Source organism: Mustela nigripes, chromosome 3, assembly GCF_022355385.1.
Source record: "Mustela nigripes isolate SB6536 chromosome 3, MUSNIG.SB6536, whole genome shotgun sequence".
Taxonomy (NCBI): domain Eukaryota; kingdom Metazoa; phylum Chordata; class Mammalia; order Carnivora; family Mustelidae; genus Mustela; species Mustela nigripes.
Genome location: NC_081559.1, coordinates 195,279,734 through 195,301,866, shown reverse-complemented (window position 1 = coordinate 195,301,866; position 22,133 = coordinate 195,279,734). Strand labels below are relative to the sequence as shown.

The window sequence follows — 22,133 nt, the reverse complement described above, 5'->3', positions numbered from 1 at the left end:
CCATCACCACCATGGTTCACCACCACCATCACCACCACTGCTACCACCACGACCGCCATCACCCATCACCACCATGGTTCACCACCACCATCACCACCACTGCTACCACCACGACCACCATCACCCATCACACCATCACCAACACCATTGCCATCTCCATCATCACCACGACCGCCATCTCCATCCCCACCATCGTCACCCGCCATCACCATCACCCCCATCTCTACCATTACTGCCACCGCCACTCCACATTTATTCATGTCCTGGGATAAAGTAAGACATCTCCCAGGTACTGACCACTCTTGAGATTGCAGTATTCTGGGATTCGGAGACTCTTATCACCATTCCAAGTGGCATCTCTTCACATTCTCAGTGCTAAAACTTTAACCAAAATTCAACATTTTAGAAACCAATTTTAAATGTAATCTTCTAACAAGTGTTCCAACCAGATTTATAATAGTTTAATATTTTTTAAAGTTGTTATGACTACAAATATTCCATGAAAATCACTTTGAACATTCTAACCAACAACTAACCCTAATAGTCTCACACTTACCAAAATTTCAGAATAATTATCCTAATAAATATTCAAGCATTATTTAATACTAATTTTTCTATCTAATGTAAGTATAAACATTTGAAACAGAGTTTCAAATAGTTCAACAAATATCCTAACATGCAAAGAAACAGGTTACCACCCTTAACAGCCCTGCAGACTTTCTACATTTCTATCGGGCTCCCGGTCACCAGCCTCCTGTCATCCTCTGATTATCAGATGTTCTGAGTCAGAGCCTTCCGATAGAACTTTCTAGGAGGATGGAAGTGTCTGTCTGTACTTCCCAGGTAGCCATTGGCCGCATGTGTCTATTGGGCACTTGTAATGTGGCCAGTGCTATGGAGGAACTGAGAGAGTGAATTTTACTTAATCACATTTACATTTAAGAAGCTACGTGTGGCTGGTGGCTACCATAGTGGGCAACAATGCTCTAAGTCTTTCCAGAAGGTTCTACCGGGCAGCCCCAGGCTGGCCCAGCCCTCACTCTCAAAGACTGTGGTCAGTGGCTATGGAGCAGGGCTCCCACCCACCAGTTGCATTTCCCCAAGTCCCTCTTCATTCCCCTGAGTGGCTCACGGTCTGGACTCAGAGCTGCTCCTGGGAGAACATGAGCAGAGAGCAGTCGGGCTCTTGGGGAGGTGCTACCGCGGGACAGGAGCCCGGGGTCTGGACCCGGCCTCTGCTGTGGTGAGGGTGCCCATGGATCTGGGTCTGGGGATTGTTGTTCCGGGTGACCATGAAGACGCTTCCCAACTCTGAAGCTCAATGGCTCCTGATTACAATGCTGTACGGAGGACTAGGGCCTGGCATGGGGAGCACCCAGCTGGGCGGAGGCCAGCAGGTGAGGAAGCCCAGGAGGTGAGGACAGGGCGGAGGAGGGGAGGAGGCTGGCCAGGCCGCGCAGGCCCCAGGACAAGCACTGGGGTCTGAGTGAGGAAGGGAGCTGTGCCTCGGCGCCACGACGGGCATCACGCTCCCCCTTCCCAAGCCTCAGAGACATGTGCAGGCAGCCAGCCTGCAAAATGGGTATATGTGTGGGGGTTTCGGAGGAGAGGGGCTCAGACGTCTGGACGTGCTCAGAGACCTGGGCAGCCTGAAGCCAAGGAGAAGGGGAAAAGAGATGGCAGGAGGCGGACAGCTGGGCTCAGGCGACCCACGGTGACAGCTGGCCTCTCCGCCGCTGTTGTAGGAGGTCATGAAGCATCTCACGGTGGCAGAGCTGACCGACCTCCTCTGGACAGCCATCGAAGGCCTGGGCTCCACCAGCCCCTTCCGCGTCCAGGCAGCCGCCGACATGCTGCTCACCACCATCAAGGAGCACGGGGCCAACCTGGAGACCGTGAGAGGCTGGGGCACCCACTGAGGGGGGGCAGGACAGGTCTGGGGACAGAGGGACAGACACCCAGCCATCGGCACCCTGGGACTCGGGCCTGGTGCAGGAGACACAGACCCCCCTCCCTGACAGGTCCCGCGAATGAACGGGTGGGTGGATGGATGGCCCAAGCAGGTGTGCTGGGGCCCCGAGGGGTGTTTGCAGGGTCCTGGGGCCCGTGTGCACGGACGGAGCTGCAGTGCCAGGCTCCGGGGAGCACATGGGGGAGGAGGAGGCACACACCCTCCCGGAAGTTGTCAGTCTGACGGAAGGACAGACACAGGGAAGGACTGGACAGCCCAGGAAGTGCAAAGGCCACGAAGTGCCCCCGGTAGGGTGGGGTGCCCCCCAGAAACAGGATGACAGATCCAAGTCCTGCAGATAAGGACGCCCCAAGTCGGGGACACTGGACCCAGGCAGCAGGAGAGACCAGCAGTGGCTTGGGGAGATGGGGGGCAGCTCCCAGGACAGCTGTGCCCAAGTGCTGTTCTCGGGAGGTGTCGAGGTGGGTGTGTCTGAGCCTCCCAGGCCCTGGGCAGTGTTCGGACGGAGCCGGGGGGCCTCACATGCCCTGCGAAAGGCAGTGAGGCCTCTCCCCGCTCAGCCTGGGACTCCAGGGTGGGAAAGTGCCTCCCTCAGACTTCTGGGGCGGGGCCTGGCCTCCCCGCTCAGAGCAGCCCTCTCCCCCGTGTTCCGCCTCCCTGCGAAGGTTGCCAACCTGGGCCGCGCCATCCACTTGCAGCTGTGCTCCGTCCGCATCCCCCAGGCCAAGGAAGACGTCCTGCACGCCGTCACCCTGCTAGCCCGGAGCCACACGCCGGAGCTGGTGGCCACCTTCCTGGACTTCTCCGTTCCCCTGGACAGGTGCCCAGCCCCACCCTCCCCACGGCCCCCACGGCCCGCCCTCCGCCTCCCCCAGGCAGGGGCCGGGGCTTCCACCTCTGCCCTCCTGGCTGGCCCCCTCCCGGCCCACGGGGACGCCCCCCCCCGGCAGATCTGGGCGCAGGGAAGGAGCCCCGTTCACGGACTGCGGGTCTCCCGAGGCAGGCCCTGGGGAGGAGCTGCTCCCCGTTCTTCCCCCGGCCCAGCCTCATTCCCGCCACCTCACCGTGAGAGTGCCTGGGACCCCAGGTGCCCCGGGCGAGACCCCAGCCCACACCAAAGTGTCGCCCTCTTTCCTGTTCCTCCAAGGACCTCTCCTCCCTCCCCCACCTCCAGTGTCCACACAGCCCTTTCGGGTGGGGCCAGCTTTCTCAGGAAGAATCCCAGCTCTGAGCCCCAGGGGCTCAGTCTCTACCCCCAGCTACACACCCGCCAGGCACCCGCATCCCGTCATGCCTGGGTCCTTGCAGGGTCACTCCTGATGGCGGACACGGTCTTGCTCACTCCCGGCGTCTGAACCCTGGGGCTTTCTCTCAGCGTCTCGATGCCCGGAGCCGTCTCACCCAGCGGTCCTGTCCTCCCACCCACGGCCGCCGCCCCCACGGTCAGCCTCTGGCTCGGGGCGTCTCTCTCCGCCACCCCCAGCACCCCCTTACAGGCCACCTCCTCTGGCACCCCTGGGAGCCTCTGCCCCTCGCGGCCTCCGGTCACTATCCGCCCCTGTCTCACGGCCCTCCCCCACCGTCACCCCCTCCTCACCAGCATTAATTACTCCCCGGACATACCCGAGTCCCGAGTCCCCTCTGTCACACTCAGCCTGCAAACCCCCCCTTAGTGAAAGCTCCCCATTTTGAATTCCCAGCCCCACACGCCCCTGCCTCCACACGGCCCCTTCCTCCCGCCACCAACCTCCCTCCCATTCTACTGAAAAATCGGAAGCCCCCGGAAGAGAACTCCCGTGAGCTCCCAGCCCCCAAGACTCGTTTCCAGAAAGGTTTCTGATTCCCATGTGGAAGGGCCCTTTTGCTTCTGTAATATCTAGTTGTTTTGGGGTTTTTTTGTTTGGGCGTTGCTTGGATGGTTTTTGCACTGGGATCAGAGAAGACCCCTGTCATGTTTCTGCCTTCTGGGATTTGCCGACCTTTGGAACAGCTGTCATGGAGGTTCTACCGGCACGTGAGAACAGGCTGTATCCTCTCCGTCGTGTGGAGGGTTCCCAGTGTGTGTCCACAGACGCGCCTGAGGGACCGTGATGTTCCCTGACTTCGCGATGTCCACTCTGTTCCGTCTTGTACTGCGGACGGCACACCGAAGCCATTACCGACGCATTCTGTCCACAAACCCTTGCACGTCCTGCGGGTTTTACGTCCTGCGTGGCCGTCACGTTCTTTATGCAAACGTACCCCTTCCTTGGAATTGCGGCTTCCGGCATAGAAAAGTGCCCCGCCTTGTCGCGTGTAATGCTCCCCGGGCCCGAATGCCACCTTGTCTGCTACCAGGACAGCGGACGCCTGTCTGCTTCCCCGTTTCCCCTCTTGCCCAGCGTGTGTGTCCTCTCGCTCCCAGCACGGAGCCCGGCTTTGATGTGTGCTCGGAACCGCGAGTCCCTTCCTTCTACTGAGCGAGTCCAACCCTTCCTTCCCACTTAGCCATGCCATGGGCGTGCGGCCATGGGCGTGCGGCGTCTGCACTCTGCCCGACATCCCACAGCTGCGTGCGTGCTGCCGCGGCTCTACTGCGCTCCTCTTCTACGGGGCGTGTATTCTCGGATCCTTAATGTTTTTAATTAAAGAAGACGTGTTTCTGCAATAGTCCCTATGATCATGCTCCCGACCCATTTTAATGCCCTCGGCCCCTTGTTCTGTCATCTAAGCTCTCGCCGTGTATCCTCTGCGGGAGGCTTCTAGCCCTCTCCGCGCCGGACCGGACCCGCCTCCGACAGACGGCTCTCGAGGGCTCCCGTGTGCTTGAAGGACAACTCGGCTGGGCATAAAAGGCTCGGTTCACACTTGCTTTTATTGAGTATTTTCAAGTGCTGCTCCGCGGTTGCCTTGCTTTGTTACTGGAATGTCTACCAATTGTGGTTTCTTTTTCCTTTATCAAGACGTCTGCCTTCGCAAGAGGTCTTGCTTCTGGGACACCTTGCAGGGTGTCCGCCCACCTCTGGAACGGAACAGTTTTATTAAGAGGGGCCTCAGGGTTGACCATTCTGTGTTCATTCTCCCAGGGACCTCGTGGGTCCTTTGACTGTGTAGACCAGGCCTTTGGCTGTCGTTTCTGGAACGTTCTCTGGGTGAGGGCCTGAAACACGCGCTCCGTTCCCCTGACCAGCTCGCCCTTCTGAGCTGCCAGGCCACCCCGTCCTCCCTCTCCCGCGCCTCTGCTCCGATCCCTCTCACGTCTTTCCTGCCGGCTTCCTGCTTTCCCTCGACGCCCCTCAGCTGACTTCTTATGGTCCCTCTTGGGCATCTTGCGTTTTTTCCACTTCGGAGGTAATTTCGTCCTCTCTTCCACCTTTTCCCAGAACTCGGCCAATCCTCTGTTCCTTTCTTTAGTGAGGTGTGGCGGCGGTGGTGGTGGTTTTCTTTTCGGAGGTTATAACTCCAGGTGGCTGTTCCCGTGTCTGGGTGCTTGCTGGGGTCTCCGGGGTGCTGTCTGCACGGAGGCTGCTCCCTTGTTGGTTGGGCGCCGGTTATTTTTTTCTATTTTTGATTTTTTCATTTCATTTCGTTTCATTTTGTTTTGTTTTGCTTTGCAATAACTCGGTGGATCTGTTACTCCGTTCCTGTTCCCATCACACGCCGGTGGAGGCTTCTGCAGGATTCCAAGCTCAACGGCGCCCTCTTCTGTTCGTCCAGCACAGTCTGGAGGATTTAGTGGACTCTCCGGGTGGCAGGTGAAAAGGTCATGCGTCCTCCAGTTGGGGGGTGGATTTTTGGAGGTTTTTGGTTCTTTTCTCTCTTGTAGGGTCTTCCGTTTTCCTCCTCCACATAGTCCCTGTCACCGCCCGCTCTCCAAAGGCACCTGGTTCTTTTCCCCTATTTTTCTCCCCAGAGCCGTGCATCTTGGAGGCTGCCTTTCCCCCGGCACCAGCTCCGTCAGCCCCTTTCCCGTGGTCAGTGCCCTTTTCTTCTCTCGTTTCCCTCTGGTCGGCCTGGGATGGACTTTGCCTTCCTGGAGGTGAGTGGGTTCAATTCTGAGCCCTGCCTCTGGCTTCCCTCCCCCGAGTCCCGCAGTCTCCTCCCCCTCCTGGACCCCAGAGCCCCCGGCGGCGGCAGCGGCGATGGGCACTTCTCTTGTTTGCCTACAGTGATGTTGAACTTCGGGTGTCCTCTGAGGTCACAGTCTCTGTGCGATTTTACTTGTCCCTCCCTCTTGCTCCGTGTGGTTCCTCAAGGTTACTTGAAGGGCAAGGAGCCTGGAGACCGCCTTGTCCTCAGCTGCCCCGGGGTCTGCGGTTCACCTGGGCCTGCACTGCAGTTTATACCTTCCTTCCCCGTCCCGAGGAGCACGTTTGTCGGATGGGAATGCACTTGACGCTGAGGGTCCTTAACCTGGGCTCATGTGCGCTTCTTGCCAGCCCGGGGACCACGTCAGAATCAAGTCTGTGCCGGGGGGTTTCTTTGAGCCGCGCTATGGTGTGAATTCAGACCCAGATCGGATTTCGTGATTCGGACCCCGGGAGCAGCCCCTCCCTGTACCCAGCGCTCCGTCGGAGGCGGGCGGGCCTCCTGGCTGTTTCCTTCCGCAGACGGCCGGGTCGGTGGTTATCATCCTCACACGGAACCAGCGGCTCTTGGGGCCTCACCTCTGTGATGGGGGTCGACGTCCACCTGGAATAATTTTTCCTTCTCAGAAGCGCCTGAAGCTTCTTAGAAAACATCGGAAGCATTCTTAGAAACAACGTGGCGAGCCCTAACGCTGTGAACAGAGCGGGGTGGTAGGTGCCTCGCCAGTCTTCTTGTGTCGTGTGGATCTTCCCCTCAACAGTGTGTGTTTACAATTCATTCCGATATGTTACCTGGGGCAGCAGTTCATTCATTTTTGTGGCCGTTTAGAGCCTCATGAAAGCCGATCGCCCTTTCTGCCACACACACGGGTTGTCGCCAGTTTGGGTCTGTAACTAACGCACCTTCACATGCTCCCAGGTGCCCCCATGCGCATCCGGGGGCGTGTTCCGTCCCCACCGGGGGCGCGTTCAGGACGCAAACGCCCTGGAGTTCTGCATGGACCCAACGTTAACGGACCCATCAGATCGTTCTCCAAAGGGCTCGCGTCGCCTCACGCTCCTGCCAGGATGTTTTTGAGAGACCTCGGTCCACATTGCATCCATGCGTAGTCCCGACTTTCTAACCACTCGTTAAAATGTCACCCGCCTGACGCACAAATCGATCGTGAGGTTTCCAACGAAATCACGGTGCTGAGCGGTTGGTTGGCCGTTGGAGTACCGTCTTTGGTGATCTGTGCGTCGAGGACCCAACACATCCTTCTACCGGGACGTCCCTCCTCCTCTTACCCACTCCCAGGAACTTCTGGGCACAAGCCTCTCCCGACTGCGTGGAAAGCCTCTCCTGGAAGGCACTCTGCAGCTTGTCTTTTCACTCCCTGAATCTGCCTCTCGATGAAACGGAGCGCAGGTCCGGTCCTTCCCGCGCAGGATCCTACAGAAGTTCTGCTGACTGATTGCCTTCCGAACTCGGGTCCCAGCCGCCCGGTAAGTGAGACAGGTGCGCACGTGAGGCTGGGCTCCTGTTCTGTGTAGTGGCCGGCATCCTTCAGTGACAAGCCCGGCCTGTGCCCGAAGCTCGGGAGGCTCCGTGCCTGCCAGCGAAGCGCCCGTGGGTGGGGGTCTGCATCTCGGCTCAGCCCCGCTCCACTCGCCTGTCCCCCTGCTGACACCCAAGGTCCTAATTCTTGTAGCATCACTCGGGCTCTCAGCACCTGATACAGAACGGCCCCCTGCTCCTTCCTCGACACCTGCCCAGTGGCTCTCGGTCCTGCGCATCTCGCATTTCTACGTGGACTTACACTTGGCTTGCCAAGTTGTCTTTCTTTTTCTCCCGTGTTTCTCATTTACCCTTTGGGGGTGACTTTGCTGGGTCAGCCCCCAGCTGCCCACCACCGGCGTAGGTACGACCCACGGCGTGTCACGCTGGCTCCTTTCAGTAATGGAATCCGCGCCGGCGAGACGGCCTCTTGCACGAGCGCTGGGATCTCGGTCGTGCCCTCCAGCTGGGGACAGGGCTGAGCGCCGCCGGTCCCAGACCCCGCGCCCCCTCCACCCCGCTCACCCCCCTCCATTTCTTTTTCATTTTACTGTCCCTAAACACATTCCTAAAAGTGCGTTCTCGAAGTTTTCGCCATTGTGCTGCGGGGGCCGGTGTCCCCGGTCGTCCTCGGAAAGGCGCTTCCTCCCGGTGCTAACCCAGACCTTGAGGGGCAGGCTGTCCGTCAGGACATAAACCCAGCAGCACCCACTTTTCTTTCCTTAGTAAGATGTCAAGTGTCTCTTCCCAGCCCTTCTATTTTGAATTAATAGGCTTTCTTTTTCGGAGCAGTTGTGGTTCATAGAAGAATCAGCAGAACGCCGCGTCCCGCCGCTGCCCCCCTGCTAGCATCCGCTGCTGTCCCCCCAATGGCACCCGGCGCAGGCCGCTGGGTTGGCTCCCGCTGGGGGACCATTCTGAGGCGTCGTCATCAACGAGAGCCCGCGGCGAGGTGGGGCTCGGCCTGGCGCCGACCGTCCATCCCGCGGGCTCAGACGGGGCGCAGTCCGTGCACCGCTCACCTGTCCTCCAGAGCAGCGCCACTGCCCGAAATCCCTCCCGCCCTCCCGACCACTCACAGCCGCCGATCGTCTACCTGCCTCCACGCTTTCGCCTCTTCCAGAATGTCGCAGACGTGGAGCCGTACAGTACGGGGCCTTTCCCTCCGGCTTCTAGTCCTCGGCGATACGCGTTTCGGGTTCCTCCGTGTCCTACCCGGGCTGCCCTCCCAGCTCCCGGCTGCCCCGGGTCCGCCTCCTGCCGGTTCCTCCTGCCTCCGGTCTCTCAGGACAGGGCTCGGGCCCCAGAGCTCCCCTCACTTACACTCATCTCCCCGTGGCCGCCTCCATTCCCGCGGCTCTAAGTATCCCCTATACAGACGCCTGCCCCCCCCCCCCCCCGCCCCCCCCCCCCCCCCCGCCCCCCCCCCTCCCCGCGCCTCTAGGCCCCCCCTAAACAGCCCCCCCCCCCCCCCCCCGAGTGTTCTCCCCCGCCAGACGGCAGCACGTGAATGTCGGGCAGGCGTTCCGCACCGGACACACCTGGGCCACGCCGCTGGCTGTCCCCGTAACACTGTCCTCTTGGGGGCTTCCCCACGCCGATGCCATCCGCCCGGCTTCTCAAACCAGAGCTCTCGGGCCACCTGGACTGTCCCCTCCACACCCAGACCTACGCGCAGGGAGCCCTACGGCTCCAGCGGCCCCGCCCCACAGCCCGTCAGGCCATCACAGGCTCACACGGAGTCCCAGCAGCCAGAGGGAGGCTTCAGAGATAAGTCGGGCCTCGTCTCTCTGCTGCTACAGACGGTCCCGTGGCCCCGCACTCTCTCCACTGCATCCCCGGCCCCTCCTGCCGGCCCCGAGCACACCAGCATCGGCTCTGGGTCGGGGCCGGAAGGCTCTCCCCACCCCAGAGTGGCGCGGCTCCCTGCTTACCGCCTCAGGTCTTTGCTCATGTCCCTTCTGGGTAAAGGCTTCCCAGCCGTCCCACAAAAAACCTGATCGCAGCCCAGATGCACCCTCCTGCCGCCCCCCCCAACGCCCCCCTTCACTGATCCCCCCCTCCCCTCCCCCGCTTTACACACTTAGTCCCACACCCTTGTTTGCTGGCTGAGTCGAGCCATAGGGGTCACTCCCACACAGACAAGGACTTGGCCGGTCCTGTCACTGCTCTGTTCCCAAGCGGGCTGCCCACGCGGGACAGGGCTCAGCACCCACATGCCAGCAGAGCAAAGGAGAAGCCGGGGCCCCTGGTCGCCCTCGCTGCTGGAGAAGCATGTTCCCTAGGCTTCTCAACGCAGGCTTCGCCCCCGGAGACCTGCCCACTGTCTCACAGCCAGGGCGGCACAGCAGGGACTCGGGCCCGGGTCCTTCCGACAGCAGAGGCCCCACTCTACAGTTGCAGAGCAGCTGTGCACCCCCGGCCCAGGGTCTGTCCTAAACCTGGGGTGGGGCTTCTCCAGGCCCCAGCTGTGGCTTCCCAGTCCCCACCCCCCGCTTCTCCAGCCCCTTCCACCCAGCACTCGGCCCCAAAGACCACCACCTAGCACAGAAAACAGAGGGCCATCAGGAGCCCCAAAGCCCCTGCCTCCCCGGGACTCACAGGCCATGTCCACGCACCAAGTAGAAAGGCCACAGGACTGGGCAGGCCTGGCCTCCAGCCCCAGCTCCCCGGTCACAAGGCAGGGTCCGATCAGTCCTCAGTTTCCCCATCTGCAAAATGAGCACAAGGACACTGTAAAGCTCTGTGCACATGGTGATGGCCCCACTTGGCCTGGGGTGGACCCAGGAGCTGGACTCCAGCAAAGCCAGGCTAGGAGGAGGCAGCCGGGCAGGCCTCCAGGTACACGAGCTGAAGGCTGAGCAGGGCAGGCCTGGTGGGGAGGCTCTCAGCGCGGGCAGCAATGGCAGACGTGGAGGCCCAGAGGCAGGAGAGGACAGAGGGCAGTGGCCAGCTGCGGGGGTGCTGTCCACGCCTAGCAGCCACCGAGGGTGACCAGGAGTCTAGAGCTGAGGTACAGGGAGCCTGGAGGACAGACCCCAGAAGCGGGGGGACCCAGGTGCCTGGACCAGGGCAACTGGCCTGCCATCTCCCACCTGTCCCATGGGCCACACACACATCTGTCCCTGCTGCCCATTCTCTCCTCCAGTGCCCCCCCCAGGGGCCCCCCACGCCCAGGGGAATCCAGCCCAGCCTCCTGCCTTGGCTCCTGAGGCCCTGGAGGTCTGCTGGGGCAGCTGAGCGCGAGCAGGGCCGTCCTCATGACCCCCTTTGCCTGCAGCCACGCCTTCCGCTTGTGGAGGGCCCTGGGGGCCGAGCAGCCCGTGAGCCGCCTGGTCCTGGCCATGCTACTGGACTGGCTGCGGGAGCGGCCACTGCCCGCCGGGGCCAGAAACGGCAGCCCCCAGCCCAAGGACCAGCCCTGGCTGCGCTCGCTGGCTGTGAGTGTGCGACCTCGCTTTCCCCCGGGCTGACACACCCCCAGCCCAAAAGCCCCCGAGCAGCAGCCAGAGCCCCCCAGAGCCCCTCCCCGCCCCCCAGACACGCTGCCGCCCGAGCACAGGTGTGTGATGGCCGAACGTGGAAGCAGAGGGCACCCCCACCCGTCTCCAAGCCTGGCCCTCGGCCTTCCCCTGAGCACCCCCAGCCCCACACTGACGCAGGCCCCTCCTGCCCGAAACCACACAGCAGCATGGGCTCAGCAGGGCGGCCGCCTCCGTGTCCCACCACACCCCCAGCCCGGGCCTGCGCTTGTCATGACCGCCCAGTGCTGCCCCCACCCCAAGAACATTCTGGCCTGTGTGCTCTGATGGGCGCAGGAAGCCTTGGGGCTGCTGCCCGGTAGCTCTGCCTTCGGGGGCCATCTGTCCCCCGCTGTCCCTTGTCACAGACCTCTGTGCTGCTGTCCCACAGGGAGCACACCACTCGGCCTTGCCACCAGGGTTCCGGAGCATGGCCTGGACACGGACGGACGGCAGACAGAGCGGGCGGGTGGGGGTGGCTGGCGACCCAGGGCATGCTGGGAGGGAGGGCCCAGGATGATCTGTGGGTCCGGAAGGGAGCCGAGAGGGCCAAGGTCCCCGGAGGGACATCTCAGAGATACAGCCCTGGTCCTGGAGGCTGGGACAGGACGGGGAGGCCGGCCAGACACTCTCCTGCCCCGACAGGCCATGAGCACCCTGCACGAGCTGCAGTTCACCCGGGAGTTCCAGAAGGCGGTGCGAGAGGCCCACCCCGAGCTGCTGCTGGCCCTCCTCACCCAGCTGCACTACGTCTTGGAGCTGAACCTGCCAGAGGGGCCCCGGCCCGGCCAGGAGGCCCCGGAGACAGCCCCACCCAGCCCGCAGAGGTAAGGACAGACGCAGGCTCCCGTGGCAGGCACAGGGGCCGAGACAGGTACAAGCCTCCTGGGGCCGACAGCGCCGCAGCACCCGGTGGCCGACAGCTGCATGCACCTGCGGTCTCGGCTCTGAGGCCTCAAGTCCAAGCACGCGGTGCGGCGGGGCCACGCTCCCTCTGAAGCCTTAGGGGAGGACACGCCTGGCCGCCGCCTCTGCTGGTGTTCCGACTTGCAGACGGTGCCTCCCCCTCTGCCCCCTCCCCACCTGCCGTTCTCCCCTGCGTGTTTCGGTCCCGGTTTCCCTTTCACGTAAGGACACGGGTCACTGGCTTAGGGCCACCCTCTTGGTCGCATCCTAACTCGACTCCAGCTGCAAAGATCCTGTTTCCAAATAAGGTCACATTCACAGGTACAGACGGGGTTTAGGACGTGGACAGAGCTTTTGAGGGACACACGATTCAACCCCTGAACGCCCTCGTGGCCAGCGCAGCCATCAGCACAGAGGGACCCAGGGCAGGTGTAGGGCCTGTTTCCACACTCCCGGAGGGGCGCCTGGCGGCAGAAACACCTGCCGGCCTGTGCGGACTTCACGGGACAGCACTTGCCGTTCTCCCGGAACGTGGTCCTGGCAGGAATTCTGCGAGACGATGCTGCCTCCCCGTTGCGCACGTAAGGAGACCAAGGCTCAGAGAAGGTCAGAGCCTTTCCCCGAGACACACAGCAAGCCCATGAGCTGTGGAGCTAGAGTGTGTGGAACGGCAGGGCGGCCCTGGGGCCACTGCGGAGTCCCACCTGGGTCCCCTTGTGCATGGCTCTGACCCTGGTGCCTTTTTGCTCTGATGGGACCCCTGCGGCCTCTGCCCCTCCCCTGCCCGTGCAGCGCGGACGAGACCCCGGAGGAGGCTGCACTCGGCCACCGTTCCGGCCGGCCGCCTTGTCCCCACTCCGCGCCAGGTAACATTGTTAGAAATCCAACAAGCTAGACTTTAAAACCACGGGGCCGACTCCTTCCATGTGTTTGTATTATGCTGTGCTTCACGAAATTTGTCAGTTATAACAGCTCTCCCCAAGGCGCGTCCCGGGGGAAAAAAACGTCACTTTCTCATATTGCTTCTGAATTTGAATGTGCGTAAATTTCCTTTTTTATTCAGCTCAACCATGCAAAAGGCATGAATCTTCCTTAATAAGCTAATAAAACGTTCTCCTCCCAGAACGTCCGTAGGAGGGCTGGAAGGGAGCCGCACTGAGCCATGTCCGTCCATCTGCTCCCCGCCTGCCCTGCTGCCCACATGGGCCCAGCCTCCCAGTCGCCCACCCTGGCCTCCCTCCACCCCAGGCTCACTCGCCTGCCCTCCACGCTGCAGCCCAGATCCCGTTCACGATATGTCTGTGGCCCCAGGCCTCCCTGCCCCTCCCCACAGAGATCAGAAAGAGCCAGATCCTTCCCGTGGCCCAGAGGCCTCTCTCGCTCTAGCTCCCTGTTGCCCCCACGACCTCCCTTCCTGCCACACAGCCCTCACGCGCACTTTCTGCTCCAGCCTCGGAGGTTTCCTGTTTCTTAAACCCAGCGTGCTCCTGCCTCAGGGCCTTTGCACTTCCTGTTCCCTCTTCCTGGAACGCTCTTCCCCTGGACAGCCTCACCACCTGACTCTCTCCGAACCTTCTCTAACGGGTGGTGCTACTCCCACTCGGCTGTTCCCTTCCCAAGGCCAGCGCTGCCGAACAGTGGTTGCCTGCACCCTGCGGAATGGAAACTCCCAGGGAGCACAGGTGTCCGTCTGTCTGTCTCACTGGGTTCCCATAGACAGAACAGGTGTCCGTCTGTCTCACTGGGCTACCTTGGGAATCTTTTGCTCCAGCAGGCGGAATGGACATGCTCAAGCAGTACACACCCTCTCCCCCTCCTACCTCAGCCACCAGGCCTCTCTCTGAATGAGTTCTGTCCAGGGGGGAGGGATGGTCCCAGCAACTGAGGGACAGACTCTCACCCCAGGCAGAGTCCGTTGGTTCTGACGGGCCTGTCTTCGATCACATGCTCATCTCTGTGCGACCACCTGGGCGCAGGATGGCGTGGGGCTCTCATTGCCCAGCCTGGGCTCCCATACCGCCCCCAGAGCAGGGACAGGACCTGGGTCCCACCTGGCCCAGAGGGAAACCACAGAGGCCCGAAGGAAGGGCAGGCCAGCCGGCAGCAACGACAGCAGACGCTCGGGGGTGGTGGCGAGGTTGGCGGCCACTCCCCAGGACTCAGAAGGCACCGTCGTGCGGGTGGATCCCTGCCGTCTAGGCTCTGGTGCCTGGCGGCTGTGGCACCATCTAGGCGTCAAGGCCAAGGAAGGGATCTGGGCCCCCAAGGAAGGGATCTGGGCCCCCACTGCTGAGAGTCCTCCTGTCTTGTGGGTGCCCTTGGCCATGTGGGGAGGGCCCTCTCTGGACGCTGGGTGGTGGCCCAGTGAGCCTTGAGGCAGGCTCAGACCACTCTTAGGGCTCCGAGGTCCCCAGCATCCTGCAGAGCTGGGCTGGCCTCTGGGACCAGCCAGTGGGGGTTGGGCACGACACGCCCCCCCACCCCCCAGGGGGCTGTGAAAGCTTGGCCAGCCCTGCCTGGGTGACCCTCCCCTTCCTTTGCATCTTTGATGACCAGAGCCCCTTTCTCTAGAGACAGTAACTGCTTCAGTCCGCTCTCAGCCAGGTCCTCCCCCAGGCAATGTCCATCCTGCCCCACAAAGGGTGCATTCCTTTAGTTTCTGACTAGTTTCTTCACGAACTGACTCTCTAATTCTCACGGAGCACCTGATTTCTCTTTAATTCTCATGGAGTGTCCGATTTCTCCTTATTTCAGACACTCTTTTGGACAGCTTAGAAGTACAACCAACATATTTTCCTTTTGGCCCTGGCTGCCAGGAAGCTCATATTTAAAGTTAATTTTCAGTACCTCCCTAGAATGACTCATACTTCCTTTTTGCTTCTCATCTCCTAATTCCTTGTCTTTTTAAACTTAAAGCTTTAAAAATAAACCTAAAGCTTTATTTTTAAAGATTTTTTTAATTTAAAACACTATTCACAGTCCTGGATTCGGACACTTGACAAGGAACCAACAAGCAATTAGTAATGATACGCTGTCCGGGCCTGGATCTGAGATCTAAGACCTCATCCCAACCTGCTCCATGAGCACTCTGTCTGGTTTGGGGCGGCGGGGGGGGGGGGGGGGTCTCTGCCCACACGCTGTGAGGGTCAGGAGACTTGGTGGACTGGGCAGCCTCTGTTCTGGACCCACCTTGATGAGTTACCCTGGACAAGCAGCCAATACTCCAGGCCTCGGTGAAGGCAAAAGTTTCTATTGCATGACTCCAGCCCCAGGATCTTGTCCTTTTGCCCAGTGGGGACCCTGGACTCTGCGGGGAGGTGTGTCTCCCCAGTGAGGTGAGCAAGGACTCCTGAGCAGGAAGGGGCCGACGTGGCACCCTGTCCCAGCCTCTGACCTCTCTTACCACCCCGGGGTCCCCGCAGCCCTGCCCAGACCTGCCTCTTCTCCTGACCCACCATCCCTTGGTCCCTGGCCTCAGCCATGCTCCACGCTCCCTGTACCTCTTGGAGGAAAGGAAAAGTAGGACTGACGGACAGCCCTCCTTGTCAGCTGTGGAGGGCTGCTGTGCCCTCAGGTCAGCACTCAGCGCCCCAGCCCGCACTGATCACCAGAGATGGGTCCCTTCGCCTGGGCGCTCACAGCCCCGTGGAAATGCAGACGGGGGTCAGGGGATGGCCCGGTGATAGACGGACAGATGACACACCCCTGAGAGTCACCACCTCCACAAAGGATGACCCGGAGCACCCTCTGCCCCCGCCGTGTGGTCCCTGAGGACCAAACATCCTAGCTGAGCCCCGACTGATGGTTGAAGTCCGGGGGAGCGGAGGGCAGGGAGCCTTTGGGGGGAAGACACGAGGGAGGGAACAGAAATGAGGCCTCAGAGTCCGTCTCCACACCAGAACAGTGGGGAGCCACGGAGGGCTCTGTGCAGAGGGAGTGGCAGGGGCTGATCAGCACTGGGGATGGGCGGCCAGAGGGGGCCGTGGACACTCCTGAGAGTGCATCTGGACTCCAGGCTGGGCCTCTTGTCTGCACGGCATTGCTGGGGACAGCCGTGGCCGGTCCTCAGGGCGTCGGCAGGTCAGACGGACGATGCCCAGTTTGCCCTGCTCGGCGCCCACCTAGGCTTCGCGCACCTGCACCCTTCCTACTCCCCTCAGCTCGTCCCCACACGCAGTCAGGGTGGCAGGTGCAGGCGACGCAGGAGACCCTCACACGCGGAATGATGGTGGGGGTGTAAAATGGCGCAGCCGCTGCGGAAAACAGGGGGGCCGTTCCTCAAAACGTCTAACAGAGAATCACTGTGCGCAGTGAGCAGCAGGAGGAGGCGGCGGGGAGAAGAGGGTGGCCCGGCCGTCCCTGGGGCAGGCGTCGCTGGGAGAGGCTGGGGAGGGCAGCCCTGGAACCCGCACACCCAGGCTCGCGCTCAAGGGCCTCCGTGGACAGCTGGTCTGGGGGCTGCGTGGATTTCGGGCCGCACGTGTGTCTGGGCATCGCCAGGCGTCCTGGCTGGAGGAGGTTCCAGATTTCAGGGTCCTCTGGCCGTGCCGATCCACCCGAGAGTGCCCAAGTCGGCCAAACGCCGTCTTCCCAGAGCCCTGGTGTGGTTGCTGGGGCAAGGCGACCCTGCACGCGGATGGTCTGGGCGCCCACGTCCCAGGAGCTTCCAAGGGTCAACACGGAAGGGACAGCGCGCTACTGCGCCCTGACGTCCCCTTCTCCCGAAACTGTGGTCACTCTAGCTGAGGCCTGTGCCCTGGAAAATGCTGCTTCTCAGGGGCCTCTCTCAGGGTGACATTTGGGGTTGATGCCGCCAGGGACCCTGATACCGTGGAACTCCGTCCCTTGACCCTATGTGTAGCTCAGAATCATGCCTGGTCCCAGCTGATGGCCTCATCCTGGGACCCGACTCACACATACCTGGCGACTCGACCCGTCACGGGAAGCTGGGCAGATGTGACCCAGCACAGGGTGACCGGGAAGGGGGAACAGGCCACTGAGGGGGGCCGCCCTGCTATCCCGGGGCCTGTGTTCTGGGGTCCTGTCCTTGCGTCCTGCCTGCAGAGCCGGGGGCAGCCCTGGGCCCGTGACCAGAACATCAGGCCGGCTTGGAGCCAAGGACCGAGCTGCCCTGGCAGGGCCGTGTGGCCAGGGCAGGGCCCTCGTGCCCCTGGCAGCGACGAGCATGTGGTCAGGCCTCACTTTGTCTCTGGCATCCTTTCCTGGGTGCACACGTGCCTGGGACCAGTGGAGACTGTGTCCCCTGCGTGGTGTCCGGGAGGCGATGCACACTGCCCCGGGCTCCCGTGGTGCCGGACGCCCAGCCCTCCTCTTTCCTCCCTGCAGCACCCTCTTCGGGTTCTCAGCCCCACATTTTTTTTAAATTTTATTTTATTTGACAGAAACCACAGGTAGGCAGAGAGGCAGGCAGAGAGAAGGGGAGCAGTCTCCCTGCTGAGCAGAGAGCCCGATGCGGGACTCGATCCCAGGACCCTGAGATCATGACATGAGCCAAAGGCAGAGGCTTTAACCTACGGAGCCACCCAGGCGCCTCCTCAGCCCCACATTTAAACAGCACCATCCCCCCAGCCTCAGCCAGGACCCTCTCTACCCTGTGACACGGGACCCCCAGCCCTGTCCCCAGAGCTGCGGCCTCAGAAAGCCCTCCATGGATGCCACCGGGTGTCCCCTGAGATGCTCAGACACATCTCACACTGCCTGTGCCCCAGGCCGATCTCACAGCTTCCCACAGTGCCCCCCGCTCCTCAAGGGGTGCCCTCTGCTCTCCGGCCCCAGCCACTGACCTAGAGCCCAGGCCCAGAGGCTGAAGGGGCTCCTGCTGCCCCTCCCCCAGCACAGCCCCCACCCATGCCAGGCCTCCCCCCTGCCCCAGGAGGGGCTGGCCCAGTGACCGCGCCCCTGACCCCCTGCAGCATGTCCCTGGAAGCACTGAAAAGCCTGCTGTCCACCACGGGGCACTGGCAGGACTTCGCGCTCCTGGAGCTGCAGGACGCCTGGAAGCTCTTCACCACCATCCATACCTACCCGCAGGGCGTGGGTCTCCTCGCCAGGTAGGAGTGGGGCCAGGCAGGGGCAGGGCCTGACCCAGGCCACCGCCTGTCCCGGAAGCTGGGTGTACTGACCACGGTGGCCACCAGGGTGCACCCGTGAGCACAGCCCCAAACGCTCCCGTGCGCCCCAGCACCGGGAGCCTGCGGGGACAGGAGTCAGGCCACCAGGGGCCGGCCGCTTGGCCTCCCACACATCCAGCCCAAGTCTGGAAGCCAGTGGGTGGCCAGGAGGTACAGAGGGGGATCCCACACTCCCAGCAATGGGCACCCACTCAGACGCAGCCCCCGCTGGGCCCGGCTGTCATGGCCGGTAGACTCCGGGCCGCACCCCCACACCCAGGCCCTGGCCCTGCCCTCCTCCCCTCGCCCCAGGGCCATGGTGCAGAACCGCTGCCAACAGATCAAGGCAGTGACCAGCCAGCTGCTGCCCAGCCTGCAGAGCAAGGAGGAACGGGAGAGGAAGGTGGCCATCCTCATCCTCACCGAGGTACGGCCTGGGCAGGGAGAGGGGAGCCCCTCAGACACAGGCTTTTCCTCCTGCTGCCTCCGTGCCCCCATCAGGACCTTCTCTGGACGGAGGCCCCTCCGGACGGCCCCTCCTACCCCGTCCATCCCCCTTCTGGCTCCAGGGCGGTCCACAGTCTGGAGCTCCTGGCTGGGTCCCCACTTCTCAGGCTCCCGTCAGCCTGTGGCCTGGGCGAACTGTCCCCACCTCTCTCTCTTCTCCCGGGCCCGACCCCTACAGAGCTGGTCCGTCGGGCAGACTGAGCTCAGGTCCGCCCCAGGGACAGGGAAGCCAAGAAAGCCCTGGTTAAAACAGGAGAGGCGCAGGGGTCCAGCAGGTGTTGCCCTGAGGCGAGGGCCACGGTGGGGCTCATGAGGTGGGGCTCAAAACGCCTGAAAGCCCCACGCCGCTCCCCACCCCACCCACCAGCAGGAACGTCTGAGCCACCCTCCACAGGGCTCTGTCCCCAGCTGTCCCATGGGCCCAGCCACAGCTGCACATGGGCCCTAGCCTTGCTGTGTGACATCAGGCAAGGCCCTTCTCCCTCTGGGCCTTGGTTTCCCCAGATGTACTTAGAAAAGTTGAACCAGCATGGAGATGGGTTTCAAACCCGTGTTAACCGAGACACCCAGAGAGTGCTGGTAACCATCCTCCGAAAACCCCTGCTGGACCCTGGCCCTCAAGCCTGGCCCCCAGATGCAGATGGAGCTCCCTATGAGAACGTGGTAGGCCTGACCTGCCCGCCCTTGGGGACGACCCCAGTTCCTCTACAGCCCCACCATGCTGGAGGTGCTCCCCAGACAGGCTGCCCAGACCACGCTGGCCCGAAGCCTCAGGGACCCCAGCCCCGAGGTCCGCGTGTTGAGCCTGCAGGGCCTAGGAAACATCCTTTTCCACCCAGAGAAGGTAAGGGCCGGGGAGGGGGGTGTTGTCGCTGTCACACACCCGCCCCACCAGAGCAGCTGGTGCATGGAGTACAGACAGGCCTACTGGGTTGGAATCCTGGCTCTGTCCCTTTCCGCAGTGTAGCTGGGAAAACAGGACCCCCCCCCCGGGCCTCAGTGTCCTCATCTGTAGAATGGGCTTGGTGATGGCCTCTCGGCAGGGTTCTGGGAGGGGTAAAGTGTCTACTCCCCTGGGACGTGTCTCCTTCCATACCCAGCAGAGAGATGGTGCTATTGCAGACCTCCAGGGGCCAAGGAGGGGGGTCACCAGGAGTCACCCAAGCCTGGCCGCAGAGGGGAACTTCCCCTGAGAATCTCGGGGCCCAGGCCTCTCCTCTGCTGGTGGCCCATTTCCCCATCCCCCTCCAACCCCCACATCACTGGAACAGCCCCCGTCCCATGAGGAGCAGCAGGGGGCGTTAGCAAAGAGGCAGAAGAAAAGGGCCACGACAGTGCCCCAGGCCACTGGCCGTCCTGCTGGAGCCCTTCATTTATGACTTACTCTTTCATCATTTTCATTCACTCTTTACATATTGTGCACTCACTCAGTATTCACATTTGCTCCAGCATTCATTCACTCAGTCACTCAGTCGGTGGGTCAGTTGGTCCGTCCGTCATCCGTACGTCTTTCTCCAGCTGTTCCTGCAGGCAGGCAGGCAGTAGGAAGTCTCCTTGTGCCTCTGTGCCCTGCACTAGGTGGGGCCCCGTGGGGAATGGAGAAGACAGGCAGGAGGGCTGCCAGAGCGGGACGGCCAGGGCCAGGGAAGGAGCATGGCTCCCAAGTGGGGTGTGGGCTGCTGGCCACCGCGGAGCTGGGGAAACAGATGGACCCAGAGCACAGCTGGCCAAGAGGCCTGCTAGAATGGGACCAGGACCAGCTGAACTGGGCAGCGATAGAGCAGGCCCCAGGGCTGAGGGAGGATCAACAGGCACTGCCCCCACACCAGAGAGGTGCCCTCTGCCAGGACCCACTGAACTGCTCCACTCCCCCACCCACCCACCAGTGTGCGCCGTCTCAGCCACCTGTCCACCATCAAACACAAGCAGCACTAGCTGGGTGGTGGTCCATGGCTGAGGAGGCCAGAGGGGCAGCCCACGCAGAAGACCCAACTAAGTGTGGCTTTAACAAAACGGACGTGCGGTTTTCTCCCAGGGGCACGGACAACCCCGTCTGCAGTCTTGGGGAGAGCAGGCTCCTCCTGGATTGCTGTGCACCCCTGCTCCCAGCCCTAGGTGCTGCCCCCGTGGGAGGGTCTGCACGGCCACCACCATGCCCACCCCAGCCAGCAGCACACCCTACCCTTGGAGGCCACAACCCACAAGGGTTTCACTCCCTTCTGCTCCAGCCAATGGGCCAAGTGGTGGCACCTCGGGGAGATTCCATCTCCTGGGCACCCGCGCGGCCACCACAGCAGGAGTCCCCTTAGCAAGAGGCCTTGTGCTCATTGGAGATTGTCTGAAGATCCCATCACCATAATGCTTGCTGACATATTCCACCAGAAACCATACAAACATAGGCATGGAGTCAGGCGGCCCTCGAGGCAGCAACCCCCACCAGCCAGCCGGCAGTATCTTTGTGCAGGGCACCTGTGACCTCCCACTGCAGGACCCTTTATTGGGCCCATCCACACACAGGTCTGGGGACTTCTGTCCTCCTGGCCCAGGACTCCCAGCTCGCTGGTCTCCCTCCCTCCTCGCTCCCACACCGTTCTCAGCTCTGCCGGTCTCTGCTCCTGTCCCTGGCCTGGCGCTGGATCCTACCCCATCACTCCTTCCCATTCCTCTGCCCTGTTCACCGCTCCCTTGCTGGCCTTCCCCAGTCTCTAAGTACCATCTACTGGCCGACTGTCCCCAGATCCATATCCCAACCTCAGCCCTGGACTCAAGCAGGGACTCACTGCTCACGTCCAAGCCAGCATCTCAGACTCAGCACGTGCACCACAAACTCCTCGCCCACACCCCACCCCCGCCCAGACAGGTGCCTCCTGCAACCCTCACCTCAGCTGGAGGGGACCGCAAACCTTGGGGCCGTCCGGGCAATGAAAAAATCCCAAGCCAACCCAGAATGCACCTGTTCTTCCACTGCCCTGCCACCCTCACTGAAGCCACCAGCATCTCTCCCAGACCACCACACTCCCCCGTGCCTGGCCCCAACGGCCTCCCCTTCTCCTTTGCAGTGTAGACTCCCCCCAGCAGCCAGTAGGCTCCTGTCATGAGCTCTGCTCACAAACAGGGCAGGTGTGCCCCTGCCTCAGGACCTTTGCTTGTGCTGCGCCCTCTGGTGCAATGCTTTTCTGGCACCTCTGTAAGAATTCTCTCCGTGGTGACCTTCTTGGTGACACCTTCTCCTATCTACTTCCTTAAAATTAAAGTTCTGGGGCGCCTGGGTGGCTCAGTGGTTAAGCCGCTGCCTTCGGCTCAGGTCATGATCTCAGGGTCCTGGGATCGAGTCCCGCATCGGGCTCTCTGCTCAGCAGGGAGCCTGCTTCCTCCTCTCTATCTCTCTCTACCTGCCTCTCTGCCTACTTGTGATTTCTCTCTGTCAAATAAATAAATAAAATCTTTAAAAATAAAAAAAAAAATTAAAGTTCTGTAACCACCGCAACCCCC

The 22,133-nt window shown here is 61.7% G+C and overlaps 1 protein-coding gene across 1 annotated transcript in view; it reads left to right on the top strand.

Annotated features, from left to right (window-relative positions):
* The window catches only part of LOC132013300 (maestro heat-like repeat family member 5), a 66,528-nt gene that overhangs the window by 40,056 nt on the left and 4,339 nt on the right, over nt 1–22,133 (top strand). Inside the window, exons 20-26 of the mRNA XM_059392971.1 lie at nt 1,746–1,895; nt 2,638–2,792; nt 10,857–11,016; nt 11,743–11,924; nt 17,931–18,074; nt 18,447–18,561; nt 19,342–19,485. Coding sequence (XP_059248954.1) covers nt 1,746–1,895; nt 2,638–2,792; nt 10,857–11,016; nt 11,743–11,924; nt 17,931–18,074; nt 18,447–18,561; nt 19,342–19,485 — 1,050 coding nt within the window. The remainder of the gene's footprint in view (nt 1–1,745; nt 1,896–2,637; nt 2,793–10,856; nt 11,017–11,742; nt 11,925–17,930; nt 18,075–18,446; nt 18,562–19,341; nt 19,486–22,133) is intronic.